At 44.1% G+C, this 18,140-nt stretch overlaps 2 protein-coding genes across 3 annotated transcripts; both read right to left on the bottom strand.

The window, feature by feature from the left end:
- Nucleotides 1-525: 525 nt before the first annotated feature.
- trim59 (tripartite motif containing 59) lies at nucleotides 526-5,435 on the bottom strand. Of its 2 annotated transcripts, none has more exons than XM_010738190.3 (5): nucleotides 5,014-5,435; nucleotides 3,294-3,650; nucleotides 2,950-3,171; nucleotides 2,651-2,860; nucleotides 526-2,300 (listed from the first exon to the last, which is right to left on the bottom strand). In XM_010738190.3, exons 2-5 carry the CDS (start codon nucleotides 3,546-3,548, stop codon nucleotides 1,698-1,700), a joined length of 1,290 nt encoding a protein of 429 aa, XP_010736492.3. In that variant the 5' UTR covers nucleotides 3,549-3,650; nucleotides 5,014-5,435; the 3' UTR covers nucleotides 526-1,697. The 2 variants fall into 2 exon arrangements, with proteins under 2 accessions (XP_010736492.3, XP_010736493.3); XM_010738191.3 differs by having other exon boundaries at nucleotides 3,294-3,609.
- A 95-nt stretch (nucleotides 5,436-5,530) lies between these two features.
- Nucleotides 5,531-17,850, bottom strand: kpna4 (karyopherin alpha 4 (importin alpha 3)). The gene is made up of 17 exons (XM_010738188.3): nucleotides 17,515-17,850; nucleotides 15,567-15,611; nucleotides 15,317-15,406; nucleotides 14,131-14,160; nucleotides 13,934-13,986; nucleotides 12,793-12,888; nucleotides 12,377-12,462; nucleotides 11,326-11,412; nucleotides 11,055-11,224; nucleotides 10,347-10,391; nucleotides 10,095-10,226; nucleotides 9,865-9,993; nucleotides 9,059-9,163; nucleotides 8,872-8,943; nucleotides 8,270-8,432; nucleotides 8,085-8,179; nucleotides 5,531-7,985 (listed from the first exon to the last, which is right to left on the bottom strand). The coding sequence occupies exons 1-17, from the start codon at nucleotides 17,581-17,583 to the stop codon at nucleotides 7,890-7,892; spliced, it is 1,563 nt and encodes a 520-aa protein (XP_010736490.1). The 5' UTR covers nucleotides 17,584-17,850; the 3' UTR covers nucleotides 5,531-7,889.
- Between the last annotated feature and the right edge of the window lie 290 nt (nucleotides 17,851-18,140).

Below are 18,140 nucleotides of genomic sequence, written 5' to 3'. Positions count from 1 at the left end.
AGGTTGAATTTCAAACAAATGTTTGTCAGTCATTCAACTGCTGGAGGCCTTACAGCCCAGACGTTGAAATAAATGTGCAGAAATTTAAATCAAATCTTGTGACCTGGCAGGCTGTAGACGTGGAGATTTACACTGAAGACTTGGCATAAAACTAGAAAAATAACACAACTGTGTCATAAAGTAAAATGTTTTATAGTGTCACATCAAGTAAACAAATTACAGAGAGGATGCACAAATAACTACCTTACGGTAAGCTATGTTTAAAATAATTGTGTAAATATAACTCAAACAGGACTGGCACAAACGATCACGATCTATCTTGTATGTGTGAACACTTGTAATATTCTGCTCCGAGGCCATGCGATGGTCAACATATACTTCACACCACAAAGACAATTGTAACGAGCATCAGCTAATTAAGCTCGCTGCACCAGTTCGAGACATACTGCACCACTAATTGACTTGTAGCCCAGCTCACACCGGCACACGCGGTGTTTAAAAATTATGAAAACTACAAAATAAAAGCATTTGAACAAGTTTATTATGACCGTTTTATTTTTTTTTAATACAAGAAGTTTAGGAAAATACAACCACTACAACAACGTCTCTTATAAAAGGCTGCTATATTTATGAAAACGCCATTTGTTCACTTGCAGTAACATAAAATAATATTTAGAAATATAGCACAGTGATATGAGAAGGTGACGTTTCAGTCTCCTTGAGCAAAATAAAGAAGCATTTGTGGGTTACCAGGTAAAAGATTTTCCAAAGGCTACAATAGGTTTTAAAATAGACTGCATGTTGGTGCATCGGTTTAGTAAAAATAGCACTGCAGTCAGACCTATTGATCCTGGTGGAATTACAGTCCACTATAATAAGGCCATTATGTGGGGCGAGGTAAAGGCATGACGGTTAAAGACACGGGAAGAGCTGTGGGTCGCTGCAACACGATCCGTGGACTCTGTAAGTCGGGTCCACGGTGTGTCTGGTTCCACTCACCAGGCTCTAAAGTTCACGTACTGTAAACAGTCTTGTGTAAGGAGATACATGTGCAGCTGGACCGGTGTCCTGAGCTCTCTAACACAACGGAAATGTCCCACTGCATGACGGGAAAGGTGACTTTAGGTGTCTCTAGGCACCAGTTTAATATTTCCACTGTAAACACCTTTCCACGTTGTTTTTTTGCTGATTTTAATCTATGTTAAAAAATGTTTTTATTAGTGTTTAAGAGGCAGCATACTATAAGAAGAAGAAGACACCACAAAAACATATGTAACGCTTGACAATGATTCACTATATAAAAAGATTTACAGCTACATAAACTGTGCTCGAGTGTTTTTAAAGAACTTGATAACGGTATCTTTCTGTGCAGTTCTCAGGCATGGAAAAATCAGAAAGTCGTATCTCAGGTTTTCACCAGGTCTGCACGGAGTCCTGGGAATCTCTGAAGTGAGGCTAAAACAGAAAAATCCACCCTCAGATGAACGTTATCATCTACATGTAACAGTTAATGCACTGAAAAGCTATTTTAAAGTTCAACTTAATAGATTTTTTTGTTGTAGTTATTTGCATTTTTGCTAAAACAGTTCATAATGTTCAGTATTAATTTCCTTAAACCTGTATCTGCATATTCGTTTACTCACTGCCTACTTCACTACAGGAAAACAGAAGTGAGACTTCTATATAAAAAGTTTCTTTCACTGAGACGTCAGAGTCTTGAATAAGGCAGCCAGCTGCTGGACGGCTGTTTCGCCGACTGAGCAGAGGTGAGAGCTCCATCTTTCTACAGCAGCCTCCATCACTGTGTACGCCGACCCCGCCGTGTCGCAGACCGATGTGATCAGTTCGCTGCTCAGGCCGTGGACAAACTGACTGAAGTGAGAGACCAGAGAGAAACCGAGCGACGCCCCTCCGATCGGGTTGACCCACAGCGCCACCAGCAGCAGCAGCAGCCCCAGGAGCACCACGGAAGAAGTGGGCCGCAGCTCGCACCACAGGTCCTGAGCCCAGCCGTCGGACTGATCCTTCCCGCCGTCGGCGTCCACACTGCCGCATCTGGTGCAGCAGCACAGCTTAGGGACGGGCGCTTCCTCCAGGCTGCCGAGGGTCACGGCAGGCCAGTGCTGCTGGAGGTACTCTGCTGCCCGCGGGATGACGGAGAGGTTTATCACTGAGGGCAGAGGGGTTGTGATAAACTCCTCCACCCTCTCTCTGAACATATGCACCTTCTCCAGGAAGACCAGCGGCGAGTCCTCCTCCTCTACTGATGAACCCAAGGACACCAGGTCCAACTGTTCTTCCTGCAGGAAAGAACAAACAACACCATTAATCTGATAATCAAGTAACTTTTTATGCCATTTATTTAGCAAAAATAGTGAATATTGGCTCTCTGTTGAATATTTTGGGGTCTCGGACTGTCACCTTGGAGTAGAGGTGGGCAATCTGATGAAACACGGATGCCTCACAAGCAGGTAAATCGAAATTCACTGAACAAGGTGCTAAATTGTCAGTGCACCTTGAGTTATACAGTGACGTTTGCGAGTAATAAAGATGTCATCCTCATCTCAAGCTTGTCAGATGCTGCTAAAGCTAAATTATCTACATTATGAACGCCGATTTGTGACGATGATTTGATATAAATGACACACACCTGTAGATCCTTTACTTTGTGGATGAGTGGGTCGTAAACCCGGGCCACCTCCGCGCTGGCTTTATCCAGAGCCTGCAGGTAGGCTTGTTTCTTCCTGGCCAGCACTGCCTCGAGCGTCTGAAAGAACTGATTGACCTCCTGCCGGTCCTGCCTCACCAGATCCTCACAGCGAGTCTTCTCCTGCTCCAGCTGCTCCCCCAGCTCGCACACCTAACAGAGGAGGAGAGGGCAGTCAGCACAGACCGAAACACGGATTAACAGATTTACATATACCACATAATTCAACAGGGTAAGCCCACCTGTGCCCATCTACGCTCAGAGAGTCTGGCCAGCAGTCGTGATGGGGTTTGTTTCTCTCTGATGAATGCCACCTGCAGGTCGTCTATGGTGTGGCCCTGGTGCTGCCCCACAGTCAGACACAGCCCGCAGATCAGCTGTCGATCCTGGACGCAGTACATGTTCAGGGGCTGCCTGTGGTGCTCCCCACACGTAGGAGGTCGCGGCTCGCTGTCGCTCTGGTACTGAGACAGCAGATTGACATGCAAGACAGGATGAGCACAAAGTGAAGCAGCACAGTATGTCCCCCCAGTAAGAGGATTTCAGACTGATCAGTAGTCAATGTTTCAGAGTGATTCTCTCCTACTTTCTCGATGATGGCCCGCAGACATACGTTGGTGGGCAGAGCTTCAACGCCCGTCGGCGGCAGCTCCACCACGCTGCGACAGTTGGGGCATTTTAAAGGCAGGCGGAGCGGACGCCAGATGGAATAGTTGGTTGACGCCTGGAGCAAGTTGTCCAGGCAGGTCTTACAGAAGGTGTGCGAGCACGGCAGGACTCGTGGGTCGGAGAACAGAGAGTAGCACACGGAGCACGTCAGGTCCTCCTCTAGGTTGTCCATGGTGGAAGACTAGAGCCCAGAGAGCCCGGGCTCAGGACTGAGGGTTTGGGGAGAAGAAGATCTGGCAGGACAGCAGGACGGATGAAAAGCTACGTGTTGCACCTGTTCGGCAGAATTAACATTAACTTGCTACAACTGTGAACATAACCTGAAATATGGGTCAGAAAGTGAGTCAATCAACAGAAAAACTCCCAGGAAACACTTTAAGCTTCGTCAAATGTGTGATTCAATGCCTTCTTGTGTCATATATGACAGCAAAATGAATACATTTTGGATTTGGACTGTTTGAGATTGAGAAAATATAAATCAGTAAATGAACATCTTCAGCTTGCAGCCCTAATTGTGTTATGCAGACACACTCAGAGGGTGTGTTATTTCCATGACTGTGTAAAACCCATTTTTCCATTACCATCCTCAGTCCTTCAGCCTCAGACCGTCAGCACACCAGTGTTACACACAACAACCTATTTAAATCCATTACAGCAGCAGCTCTCTACCTTTACGACGCTCCGTATTATTATTTTTGCTGACACCGTCAGAAACGTGTAAAATTCAATTTATGTTTGTCACTGTCACAGGAGGTGTTCTGGACGTTATATATTATATTAAGAGGTGTTTATTGTGTGGGCAGGATATTAGAAACAGCTCTGATTATAATGCAAACATACTTGAATTAACACTTCTGTGACAGGATTGTACACGTGTACTTAATAAAAATGATCACTGGCTGTATAACACTATTAGTACCGGGAGGTTTAACCAATAGGGACTGCCTCAGTCAGCTAGAGCAAACAAGAGGCCAGACAGAAACCGGCTCAGCTCCAAAGGGATCGGTTCTGGTGTGGGGTAGGGTGGGGGCTCTCCTCTGGTTACAGCCAGCAGTGACAATAGGAGGCCTCCTGCCAGCACCCACCCAGTCCCAGCACACACACACACACACACACAGACAAACACTTTGTGTTAGGACCAGGCTATTCTTCACTTGTTGAACCTGACACAGATATGGAGGCAAACAACAGCCGGTTAGGCGCCCAGATTCAAAACAGGTAACAGGTGTCCAGCAGAGCCATGATCAATATGATCAATTAATGACATGTCATGTGACTGTAAAGGTAATTTTTTCCCCCACAAGTTACACAAGTCTGAGTCGGACAGGTGAAGTTTGTCAGTTTTAACTAACTAAAATCAAAGAGTTCGTTTTTACAGGATGACAAGCAAATAAACTCCATTTCTGTGCTCATGGAGGACAGTTTAGGCGACAGAAACCTGTAATATTTTATTTAAACTAACTTGGCACTCCCGAACACTTCTAACAGTAACCGTTAGACGTTAGCCACACCGCCGTTGCTATGGCTACTTTCTCAGCAGCCTTGTTACTAACGGTTAGCGGCCGTTTCATCACGTTCTCGACGTTCAGTTTAAAAAATAAAAATGTTTTTTTAAAAACAAACAAAAACAAACTCACCGTCTGCTCGGAGCAAAGTGTTTGTGTCCAAAACAAGAGCTTTCATTTCCTGTTCCTTCTTGTGCTGCCTTCAGGTGCTCTCAGTAACTTCCTGCTTTACAGGCAGGAGGTGGAAATACGAAAAGTATAGCGAAACTTTCACAGCACTTTCAAACTAAAATGAGCACCTCTCCACAGATAACGTTAAACGGTTACATATAATTCACCTATGTAACGTTTTAGCTTATTTTTTGTCAAACTCCGCCCGTGTCGCTACATTTCCAATAGTCACGAATGCATCTCTCTTTTTTATTTTATTTCCCGCAGTGCGCATGCGGATAAACGGTCTCCCCCTGGCCAATCAGATTCCGCCTTTTTCTCGATTTGAATTCAAGCTCAGCCGTTAGGACAAACGACGGCAGTTGGCTGTCTCACTTTTTTTTTGTTGTTGTAAAAAAAATAAATAAACGCAAAATAAATAAAATAAGTAATCACACCACTCCTTCACAACAGACCACACACACACACAGTCTCCCCATTTGGGTTTCACTATTTATTTTTCTCGAAGACAACCTATCCTGTAGCCTATCTCCCCCCCAAAAAAATTTTTGGGGGCCAAACCACCTTTTTTAATTTATTTTTTTAACCTTTTTTTTTTTTTTAACTTCCATGTCATTATTTTAGATTTGAAACCACATGTTTGCTAACAAGGAATGCTGCAAAAAAACAAAAACAGGAAAAAAAAAACCCTATGTTCAACAGAAGGTGTATGAGCACAATGTGTAATCATTTTTACTACAGTGTTTGAAGTTAACACAAAAAAATGGGTCAAGGTAAGCTTGTACACCTAGCTGGTATAAGAGGAAAGAGGAGTATGGGGGGGGAGGTAAGGAGGACTCTGCAAGGTACTAAAAAGGTACAGCAAACTTGTTCATGGGTTTATTTATTATTCAGGAGAACCCACTTAGGACAACTCCAGTCTGACATGTGGGGACACCCTTTGACCTTGAGAAGAGTGAGGTTAAATCCCCCTCTTTAAGTCTAGCTGAGATACATTAGCAGATTCATTACTGCTGCTCCTGAAATAAAGTCATTATTTTCTCAAGTATCACTAAAAAGCATCATTGGATTACTCTAGAAAGACAACAAAGATTGTGGTTGAGTGATGCATATTGTAGGAGGTTGTTGGCAGGTCAAAAACCTATGAAAACCGACCAACACACCGTCAGAAAGACTTCAGGCCTCACTTTGCAGTACATGTGCAAAACCATAGATTATTTAGCAAATTGGACACTAGTGTGGGGGTAAGGGAAGGGGGAAACATGTAACATTTAAGCACAGTTTTACTTAAAATGAAAATTACACTGTATCCACAGCCTAAGGAAACTAAAATACCCTAAAAAATAACTGTGCTATAGTTTAGTACATGCAAAGGTTATGATTCACAATCCTACGTGAAATGGCCATTGTTCTCTTCTCCCTTGGTGATATAAGTCGAAGCTATGGCAACAAAACTGCAACGCAGTGATTTTGCTATAAGTCGAAGGAAAGAAATGAATTAATCGTCACAAGGGGAACAGGTCATTTTGGTTGATTATAGTGATGGTGTCAGAATTTCACAGCATCAAAAAGCCCATGTCTGGTGCGTAGGTTAGGGTTGTGGCGTGAAGGGTGGAATACGATCGTCGTCAATCACCTTTACAGAAGCAATGAAACTAAAAGCTGAAAATAAAAAAATATCATAAAAAGGAACACACTGGAGGCAAAAAGAAAAAGCCCAAAAGCCACCAAATGCATCTTAATACAATGCACTGCTGCTCCACACCTGCCAATAGCATTGTCCAGTGTCAATTAATACTAACTTAACAATAATTCAAAACAAAAAAAACAACAAAAATCAAAAATCCTTGTGATGACGATGACTTTTTTTTTCATATCCAAAGTTCTTCCTTTCAGGGATTTGAGGATCAGCCTCTCTTTCAAAGGCAGAATTTCTTTCCTGAAAACCTTTGCTAACCTCATTGTTGCGTTTCTCAATTTATGTTTCTCTTCAGATGTTGTTATTTATATTTTTTTTGTTTTCCCGTCTCTGCATGCGTTCTCACCCAGACTTGCATACTCCCAGTCACGCACGCAGCCAAGCACACACAACTCATCCGTCCATACTCTCGCACAACATGCGACACGCGCAGCCGGACTCCTGGCCTCGCCCAACCAGGGGGGAGAGGATGGTGCCCTGTTGGGGGCGTTTCGTTGGAGGAGATGAACCTGGCTCCTCAGCACTGAGTCCAGACATTCATACACAAATGGGTCCATTCACACACATGTCTGATAGCGTGGCCGATTGGGGGAGGGGCACTTCGAGGGTGGCGCCCTCTCTAGTCGGAGGACCGCAGAATTGTGATGGTTCGTGGTTCATCTCAGTTCATAATTAAAGTTATATTTCATTTCTGCATTTTGTTGTTTGTTGTAATATTTCAAGATCTCTTGATTTCTTATTTTTTGGATGTCCTTGGTTCTCCCCGGGCAGACATCGAGTTTTTTTGTCGTTTGAAGTAGTTTTCCGAAGGCGACAGCTCCAATAACACAGAAGTTATGTCGGCATGTCTCTCAACGCATTTGATGTAGATGTTTTGCTTTTTTGCAACATGTAGCCACTCATTCTCACTCGCACCCACTCGCCATCTCAAACTTCATTTGGGCTGGTTCCCCTGGAATGCCAAATGAAATCCACACATTTTTCTCTCAGATAAGATGCAGCCATGGATCCCACGAGCCAAGCACAATGGATCAAATTTCTCACACTCTCGCTCTCTCTCGCTCTTTCTCTCCTAATTTTTTTATGTTGAACAGAGTGCTGCATCGTGAACAAAACTCCAGAATACCCCAGATGCCGTCTAGAACTGGAATCCCTCGGCTGGCACGTTGGCTGAGTTAAAGCCGTAAGTTCCACCCTGGATGGCCTCTGGGACCAGGCTGGTGTCTTCATCAATCTGAACGAAAGACGACGAAGCGACAAAGGAGTCAGTAAAATACTGAAATCTCAGAACTGTTGTGACAAAACAAATCAACCCTTTTTACTTATAACTTACATCATCGGATGAGAAGAACTGATCAATAATTTCGTATGCCAATTTGTAGATATCTTCATTTTCGTGATTCTGCAGTGCCTCCACTTTTTCCAAACCTGAAGGAACAAAAACAACAATTAATACACCACTTCATCTCCAAATGTTTAAAAACACAAACACGACAAAACAATGGTGTGGAAGCTTACCTCCACATTCCTCAATAAGGTTAGCAATCGTTTCGGCCTCATCGTCTGCCATCTTCAGGATATTGCTGAGGCCGTCGAGAACGACCTGAACGACCTGGGCGTCCTTCACTGTCAGCAGGTTGCAGAACGGAGGGATCACCTGCTTCTCGATCAGGTGCGCCACCTGGAGACACGCAGAGAGACAACAAGGAATATCAGTGATGAGACATGACGGGTATATTGGTAAGTCATATTGGTTGCTTCAGATGATTTTAATATAACAATGAAACTCAATTGAAGCTTTAGTTCTGCTGTTCAAATGATGAATTTCAGCCATTTAAATCAAACAAATTTAGTTTTATGAGATGCATCATGTTGATTGTTCTGAAATGGATTCCTTCACGATCATTTCCAAAACTCAGCCCTTTTCTTAACAAGGTTTCTGTTTCTCATGACTCGATTTCATTCTCAAAAAATGCCAAGACTTGATTGCACTTGTTGTAATTGAAAGATATCATATGACAATAGTTTTTGGTGAAGAAAAGCTAGATAAAACGTGAGCCTACAGCCGGCAGAGGAGGTGAGAGAGTGAGAACAAGGTCGTTTGTTTGGATGATGCGTACCTGATCTTTTCTTCCACTTATTGTCAGGTTGCTGATCGCCCAGGCTGCTTCCTTCTGAGTGCCAAAGTCACCCTAAAAAACAAAACAAAACGATGCATTCAAAGTGAGCAATACAGATTTTTCTATATGTGCTGTCCAAAAAATAATATGTACTTGACACATTTTATAAATGGAGATGGATGCGCACCTTGTCGAGCAGGTGAATGATCATGGGGACTAGCTTGGCATCGATGACGGCCTGCACCTGCTGCTGGTTGCCTGCTGTGATGTTGGACAGGAACCACACTGCCTCCTACAGGACAGAAAGCACAGATGCATGTGTCAGCTGCAAGGTTGACTGTGGATGGTCTGACACGACATAAATTTGCTGTGTGACACCTTCAACTAGTGGAGGAACGTGTCAGAAATCATCTGAAGATTAGGATCAGATTTAAATATAATAAGACTGCGCCAGCACTCATCTTGAGGCATGAATCACTGAACTGGATCAGAATCCAGAGATCCCCTCTGAGAGTTTGATCTCTGGTCGAGACAGAGTGCTGAGGGCGGGGCGAGGGCGGTGTCGAGGCTCTAATCATCGTCCACGTCACTAAAAAGGAGGGGCCTCGTTTTTTAAGTGACTGGTCTCAGATGCACTCCGATGTCAGCAGAGGACACATGGTCTTCAGCACCCTCTGGCCACCAACCCATGGTATCACACATTCAGCTCACATGCACACAGACTACCATCCTCCCCACCCACCAATCTGTCTCACTAACTACAACCAGGCAGGCTCGGGTGTCCTCTTCATCGTCGTCGTGGTGATCCTCCATGTTGTCGACTTGCTACATGAAGCTATCTGTCCCGTCTATAACTTTCACACCGCATTCATACGAGCACCAGGTCTCTGATTTCATCACTTCCAGGCAGCGCTGCACGCTGCAGTAGTTTCAGAATGACAAGTGTACATGTGCGTGGGAGGAAGCAGAGAAAATGAGCGCGTGCTGTTATACCTTGTTGATTTTCTCCTTCGGGTGTGTGAGGAGTGCAGGGAAATGGCTGAGAGCGTCACAGTTGAGCACGACCTGAGTCTGTTCGTCTGTGCCGGTCACAATGTTCCCGACAGCCCTCAGGGCAGCAGTCTGGATGTGGACAGGGAGTATAAATAAAACAATTTGTTTACTGATTTCATCGATTTTTATGTCTAGCATAAATCAGCCTCGCGTCTGGCGCCTCTTCATACCTGAACTTTGACTTCCTGGTGACTGAGCAGAGGTACCAGATGTGGGACGATGCCAGAGTCGATCACCATTTGGATCTGCTCGTTGCCGGCGTCCGTCAGATACGACAGAGCCCACACCGTGTCTACCAAGATCTGGAAGCAGCGAAGAAGAGTAGAAACTAATGAATACATTCTCCTTTAGGGGTTTATTTTGTAGGAATATCATTTCAAAAAAATGAGGTCAAGGCACCAAAGAAAGAAAAGACTACTCACACTGACATCAGTGTGGTGGATCAGCACGCAGAGAGCCGGCAGGATCTGAGAAAAAACGGCGGAGTCATTAGATGGAGAAACAGAAACATTAAACACAGATCCTCTGAGATCTATAAAGGCTTAATGATAGCGCCACACAACCGCGCACCTTAGTGCAACACTAAATCTACCCTCATTTAACCAACTTAAGTCCACCGCTGAGGCTTTCCTCTGCCAAAACATCTAAAAGGGTTTAGGCGTGGTGGTGCAGGCAGAGTGCCTTGACTTACATGCAGTAGTGATGAGCACGCTTGGAAGCAGACAGCCAGTTTGTGACACACACTGTGAACTAGCTTTCTTCTGCTTCACTTGTCAGAATTCGAGATAAGAGACGATCCTACAGACTGTCGCCTTTTTTCATCAAACCATCCGACAAACTGAGGTCTGACCTGTGGACGGAAACCTTCTCCCTGTGTTCATAAAATATTCTAGCTGCAGGCTGCAGACCGTATGTAGCATCCTCTTTCATCTTTTGACCTCATGCTCTTTTCCTCCCCACACGCCTGCAACTTTTGGAGTTTCTTACAAGAATGAAAGGACGTGTTTGACCTTCAGTATCTTCCCTTTGAAAACGTACAAACCGAAGACGACTACACGTGTATTCCCTTCACTGGTGAGCGTATTAGCCTTTCATCCACGTTACTCGGACTAACTAGCACACATACACACCTCCTGGATCGTCTCCATGGGTGGTGGAGGGTCCTTGTGGCGGCACAAATTGACCATGACCCAGGTGACATTGCGGAGGAAGGTGATGGGAATGGAGGGGCTGATGAAAGAGAGCAGCGGCTTGACCACACCCAAGCTGATCACGTAGTCTCTGCACTGAGGGCCATCACCTGAAGAGATATCACACACAAACAGATGGAGCACACGTCCTCTAGGTACCGATTGTATTCATTTTTAAAACACACTCGTGTTTGCACCAACAGTGACTCACCTATGATGTTGCCGAGGGCCCAGACTGCCTGTTCGCACACATTCTGGTGAGGAGACTGAAGCAGCCTCAGGAACAGAGGCACGGCACCTACAGAGGGAACAGCTCGATGTAAATCATATAAACAGACGTCTCATGTGCTCATGTGTTGATTTGTAATTCAGGTATCATGTTCCAGCTTTTGGTAAGAGATACAATGGTCGTACTTTTCATCTGATCACACATTAAAGACTACTTGGACGATCCAGACTCAGATTTAAATGCAACTTAGCCACAACATGCCAAGAAAAAAATAAGATGAAGAACCGGAGAACGGAGAATATTTTCTTGCTTCGACAAATTCGGATCTTGTTTTTTTGCTTTAGTTTGTCTAATTTGCTTTTAACTTAAATATAATGTGTACAATTGTTGGTGATAGCTGAACAGAGGAAAATGGAAAAGGAACAAAGGAACATGTACAATCACATGTAAGCAGAGAGAGCAGAAATATGCTTCATTCAAGGCCAGACACACTTAAACTCTGCTGTTAAGCCTGCAGAATTAATCAGAGATTAAGACGATATTATGATTTAAGTGTTTCAACACTCAAGTTTGCTGCAATTCAGATCAATCACAACTTCTGACTGTGTGCCATGCACTGCTGTGACAAGCAGGCAGCTCTATTAGGAAAGAATATATCACCTATATTATTATAACCCACGATAAAACATTTCATAATAATTGTATTTGCCAAGTAAAAACTAAATCAGGTAGTACATGAAGTATAGACACAATTACTGTTTGTCATTCTTGTGTGTGAAATTTACTGTGAATTTATCGACTAGGAGATGACGTGAATATAGACAAAAGGTCATGAAAACAAACACATGCAACACAAGATAAACAATCGGCATTTGGAAAAGGTTAAGTCTCCAAAATATGTTTAGAATTCCAGCACAGATATGCACACTCCACTAACATAATACCAGTCGATGGAGAACTCATAACTCTTCCTTAAAAACAAAGTAGAGATGAAATGAACAGAAAGAAGAGGAAACCGTGTCGTGGCACTTACTGGACTGGACCACGGCTTGAGTCTGCTCTGAGGTACCAGACGCTATGTTGGTTAAAGCCCAGGCTGCCTCAAACTGGAGAGACGGGCTGTGGAGAGGTGAGAGATGGATGAGGATGAAGGCAGTGGTAAAAGTGACCAGGCGTCAAACAGTAAAAGTATGCTGATGAGTCATTAATATATTTGTGCCATCCCTGGAAGGTGAAAACTGGGACACATTTACATAAGTGCAAAAAAAAAAAAAAAAACAGCTCAGAAGTAGGCTGGGCTAAACCCTGCCGGCTCATTTGCATAACTTTGAAGTGTACATAAACTCAACATGATCAGGAAAAAAAAGGGGGGGGGGGCAACCTGTACTATAATTATCGCACATGAAAAAGCACGACTCACTGATACAAACAGAATTACAAGCTGCTTACTTGTCGTCTCTGTCCAGGCAGTGGACCAGTATCGGAAGGATCCCGGACTTAATCAGGTCATCTATGGGAGGGTTACGGTCACTGGACAACAACTTCCTACAAAAACAAAAAAAACACAGCACAGCGTTACTGACAAGATCCAACTACACACAGAGAGAAACATCTGAAGAATGTGAACATAAGTCAACCGCATTGTCAGTTCAACCTGCGTATGACCCAACATCAACGTTACACAACATCGAGCGCAGTGTGAAGGTATTTTCTGTGTCAAGACGTCGCTGCAGGATGAAAAAAAATAACCCTGAAAACATGTTTCGTGTGTTCAGCTTCCTTACTGCAGCACCCTGACCCAACTTTAGGCTGCACCACTGAGCTGCAGTGCCATTTACAATCTCCATTAATCATACAGCGCTGACTTACTGTAAATCACCGCTGTCCGACCGAACTGGAAAAACAGTCAGCCCCAGAAATTTCAACACTAAAACCATATTTTTTTTTGCAAGAGGGCATCAATTTTAAATCAGAAAAGACTGATGCAGAATCTGTACCTTACATACACACCTCTGGACCAGACGTGTGTACGAATAAACTGTTATAGAGCAAACAAAACCTCAGTGTGATGCAACAGCAACACTGTTTATTCAGAGTGAATGTTACGTTTGGGTCGCATGATGATGGGAACATGGTTAGACTAAATTTCACATGCCAAAAAGCGACATTAATTGAATTTAAATATGTTTTAGGAATAATTTTGTCTTTAAAATCTGATTTCACCAATTCATCTACGCCCTTTCACATCTGTAGTCCAGGGTTTCGTTTTGTTTTTTGGATTATGGAGGTCGCCTCTTTGTCGGCTCACGCTCAGCAGGTTCAGTAGAAGAGTTTCTTGTGAATTCACACTAAAGTTACCATCATACACATCCTGCAGCCACTTTGTTTTCACACCACAAATCAGCTTGCGCGAGCATCTGCTCGGTCTTTTCTTGTCGCCTCGGTCTGGTTGTTCAAGTTTGCACTGGAGTTTGACGGACAGCTTTCACACCAGCCGAGAACCAGAAAACAGGTTAGGTGTGAAAGCACCTTGAGAACTGCGAGCGTAAAAATTCAAATGAACAGAGTTGACAAACACAAACATTCGTACCTGGCGGCCTGGACAGCGCTCAGCTGGATGCCCTGGTTATCACTGGTGGCATTCTAAAACAACAAGTCATACACAACGTTTACAACATAATAGCGGACGAAAGCAGTTTTTTTTTTTTTAAATCCAACTTCCAGCATCCTATTTCTATGATATACACTGCCCATGAGAATAAATAATAAATTAAACGTCCTACTTACTTGCACTATTGCTTCAAGGGAGGTGTTTTGCTGTAAAACAAAGTTTTGGAAAGTCAAACATTAGAACACGTAAAGTACGCAACGTCAAGAGTTACAAGATGATCACAAACAGGTCAGGGAAACAACATGCGTGCTATATTTTGGCAGCACTAAATGCGAGCGCACATCTGTTCGCTTCTTGCTCTCCAATAAAAACAATCATTCCTGAAATTTCTTTCGTGTGTGTGAGACTTTACAAAACAGGAAGGAAAGAGCCGCTGAGAACAGTGAGAGGATGGGGACGATTGGGAAATGCCATCATACCAACACAATGACTCGCATCCTCGCTTGAACCTGCGTGGTGGTGTGGTGTAACAGTCGGCTTGGCTGGACGCGTGGGCCGGCATTCAACATGATAATTTGCCAATTTGGCAAGTTCACCTGACGCCCTCTACAGGGAGCTCGGAGCTCTGAATATCACTTCTGATCAGGTGCTGATCGTGGACCACGACTGCAGGTACCATTAAATCAAGGTGATGTTTCTGATGGGCAGAAGCTGCAGCCGACTGATCGTTGACCGTCCGATAAAAGCGCTGCATACAAATATGTGCTGCAGCAGATTTATACTTGTGTATTTGCATTCCTCAGTTTGTGTGTGTGTGTGGGGAGGGGGATTAAAGAGACAACTTTAACTCTGAGGAATTAAAAACAGTGGTGACTCTGACAGCTGCAGAAAAAAAGGAATGCTTTTCATATTTCCATTTTCTGTGGAGTCTAACAAGCTCAGCAGGACAAACTTTTTTTCATTTTGAAAGGGCAACAAACTGGAAAAGCAAATGTCCTCCAGGCAACACAATTGATGTGTTATTTTAGCGCGACTGAAAGCAGCCACACAGCGGTCACTGGTTTGTTAAGTATTTAAACTAGATTGGCCGGCACAGTTTTTCAACAAAAGCCTCTCTAATGTCTCGCAGTGAGTTACAGCAGCGTGCCACTGTTGATATATTGCTAAGCAGACTCCTCCATACCACCGGGCAGTTACTGTGATTGAATTTCTGAACTGCTGAGTGGACACTTCAATCCGGCAATGCCACCAAACGTAGAGGCCCGTCGTGCTCTGTGTGATGTTGTTCGCCTAAATACGAAGAGTCCGATGCGCGCACACACACACGTGAAGAGCTTTAAAGCGGAGGATAAACAGCCGTACCGATCTGAAATCTCCGTCGACGTCAGAGTCCTCGCAGAGGTCCTCGTGGGGCACGTTTCTCCTCTTCAGAAGGTGCTCGTCTCTTTTGTTCTGTGGTGGAGGGAACAGTAACATCACATCATGTACATCATTTCAATGATAAACTGCAGATAGAGAAGCCAGGAGTTAACCTTTTTTTTAAAAAAAGGTCATTTATTTACTGGACGTTATTTGTAGCCGACGACAATATAAGAACACAAAATGTATTTACCTTTCTGAGTTCCACCACTACCTCAGTCCTCTGTCTTCTCATAGTCTGTGGGCGAGACAGCACATTAACATTATACAACACCTGCCTTGGCCCGGGAGAGTGACACGACCATTCAATTTGGGCACAGACTCAGAGATCAGGATGCATTTCATGCCTGCAGCATTAAGTCAACAGCTCGCACAGTGAATATGACAGCACCCAAACACACTTAGCACAAGTCTGACCCGATGTGACTCAGCTTAAGTTACTGCAAGATCATGTTATGCACTTTAGCCACACAGCTAACCCCCTTATACATCTTTTTTTTATTTTTTTATTCATATTCTCATCTATGCAATCATGAAATACAGTATTTATTAGGCACTCTGTGCTGCTGTTTGTAATATACACTGCTATACATGTTTCTTTATTGGGAATACATCTCAATATCACACAAAAACAGCCTAAAAATGACTATAAATTAAATTAACACCTCACTTGCACTGTATTTTATCATCTACAGTACAACAAGCCTGTTGTACTGCACTGGGTGCACAATATCTCTGCATTAGTATGTGTGTAATGTTTACTGAAAGCTTTAAACGTCGTTTTTTGTGCAGTTAAACAGCATGTGTGTGTGTGTGTGTGTGTGTGATGCTTGTGTTCGTCACTGTACCCACCCACGACACGACACGACGGTGTTAACTAAAGTTAACAGGTTGGCTTAAGCGAGACAATTCAACGTGTAGTGGGCCTCACCTTGCCTAGCAGAAGCTACTACTTGTCAAACAGGATGTGTGTGTGTGTGTGTGTGTGTGAGCCCGCCTGAAAAACAACACCATGCCCTGAACATGTATGAAGCAAAGGGCGGCGAGCTGAGCTGAGCTGTTATGTCAACTAACTTACGGAGCAACCGCCGTTAACGTTACCGGTGCCAACGTTAACGGTCACATGACGTGATAGAGCAAAATGTAAGGAGCCGTTAGGGACGTTAGGGTTCGTTACGTATTTAACGTTAAAGTTAAAGGGGGCTCCTTACGTTTTTAACGTTAAACGGGGCTCCTTTAACGTTAAAGGGGGCTCCCTTACGTCTTTAACGTTAAAGTTAAAGTGGGCCCCTAACGTTTTGATCTATCGCGTCATGTGACCGCGTTAACTAACCGTTAGCCGCTCGTGTTAACCCTCGTTATCTAAAGCACGTGTGACGTTTATAGTGATTTTACAAAATATTAAAAACACAGATAACCGGCTTTAAAAACAGGCCAGCTCTGCGTCCCGCCATTGTTTTTTGGGTGATAAAGACGGGGGATGGGTGGAACTGCACCCACCGACACCAACACTAACACCAGCAGCAGCAGCACCGAGCCCCAACCGTCGAGCTTAACGGCTGAGCTAGGCTAGCCCAGCTAGCACGCTAGGTTAGCTGACTGCGGTATCAAAATAACGCGGTGTTAGCTCGCCGCTCACGCAAATATCAACCTGAAGGTCACTTATAGACACACGTGAGATGTTTTTTTGAGAGCTAACACGTCGAAATAAAGCGATCCGGTGGATGATTTGCTTGTTTCCCCCCTCCCCGCACACCCTCCACCCGCCGTCGTCGCCGCCGCCGCCGCCTCTCCCCTGCCGTGGGCCCTGGTTAGCATTGAGCTAACAGAGCAACATCCAGCGGATGAACTCGCTGTTTTTTTTCTCCCCCCTCTCTCTCTCTGACATGTTTTATAACCAGCGCGGTGTCATTAAAACCAACTAAAAAAGAGGTTAGAAATCGCCCGGCCCATAAGCAGAAATCTGTGAGGGATCAGTGAAGGCCCTGGGCCCAGGCTTTTTTTGGGTACAAAGTTCCCGATGGTGGAAATTAGAAACGACGTCACAAGGAAGCCAGCAGGCGAATCTGGCCGTGAACAGAGCGGCGGCGGCGGCGAGGAAAAAAGCGGAGCTCCTCGACACCGATCTGCGTAACTTTTACCTCCAAATCACGGCCCTTATTCTTGAAATTCTTCAGCCGCTGGTTGTCCAGTTTCTCGTTGTCAGCCATGTTAGCAGTTGTGGTTGCGGTTACAGTTAAACTCGTGGATCTTTTAGCCTGTTAGCTACCCCCCTCTTTTTTTTCTAGTTCCCTTTTCTCAGCCTTTCGTTAACGGACTATTTTCTGCTGCTCTGTCCGCGGTGCATACTGGGAATGCCGGTGGTGGTGGAGGGCAGTCTCGCTCTGGCGTAGAGGAAGGGTGGGGAAATCCCCTCCACTCTCATTGGCTTCACCGTGAACATCCATCTGCAGGGCGCGCCACAGCACAGCATACAAACCTGTGACTCAATAACTAATAAACCACCTTCATATATGTTTTTATATATATATAAACTCAGCTCTCACAATTCAAGTCTGCACTTCAAACCCACCTCTTTAAAATGTAATTACACTGTCCTATTTGAACCTGTTTTAATGTTGTATTCTTGTAATTTGATATACTTTTGTTTGTTTCTGTTATCTGCTGTCTACTCTCATTTATTGTTAAGGTGTCTTTGGCTGACAAAAAGGCACCTTTGAAATAAAATGTATTATTATTATTATTATTATATACATGATATTTACTG

This window comes from Larimichthys crocea, chromosome VII (genome assembly GCF_000972845.2).
Source record: "Larimichthys crocea isolate SSNF chromosome VII, L_crocea_2.0, whole genome shotgun sequence".
Taxonomy (NCBI): domain Eukaryota; kingdom Metazoa; phylum Chordata; class Actinopteri; family Sciaenidae; genus Larimichthys; species Larimichthys crocea.
Note: the sequence above shows the minus strand (reverse complement) of the source record. Positions and strands in the feature narration are given on the sequence as shown.

What these genes read in the sequence shown, in the direction of transcription:
- trim59 (XM_010738190.3), bottom strand. Translation starts at nt 3,548, where the DNA reads ATGGACAACCTAGAGGAGGACCTGACGTGCTCCGTGTGCTACTCTCTG. An exon ending in TGCGGGCCATCATCGAGAAA is followed by an intron (nt 3,172 to 3,293) that starts GTAGGAGAGAAT and finishes CTGCTGTCTCAG; the next exon opens with TACCAGAGCGACAGCGAGCC. An exon ending in CTGAGCGTAGATGGGCACAG is followed by an intron (nt 2,861 to 2,949) that starts GTGGGCTTACCC and finishes CTCCTCTGTTAG; the next exon opens with GTGTGCGAGCTGGGGGAGCA.
- kpna4 (XM_010738188.3), bottom strand. Translation starts at nt 17,583, where the DNA reads ATGGCTGACAACGAGAAACTGGACAACCAGCGGCTGAAGAATTTCAAG. An exon ending in GGCCCTCGGCAACATCATAG is followed by an intron (nt 11,225 to 11,325) that starts GTGAGTCACTGT and finishes ATATCTCTTCAG; the next exon opens with GTGATGGCCCTCAGTGCAGA. An exon ending in AGTTCTTCTCATCCGATGAT is followed by an intron (nt 7,986 to 8,084) that starts GTAAGTTATAAG and finishes TCTTTCGTTCAG; the next exon opens with ATTGATGAAGACACCAGCCT.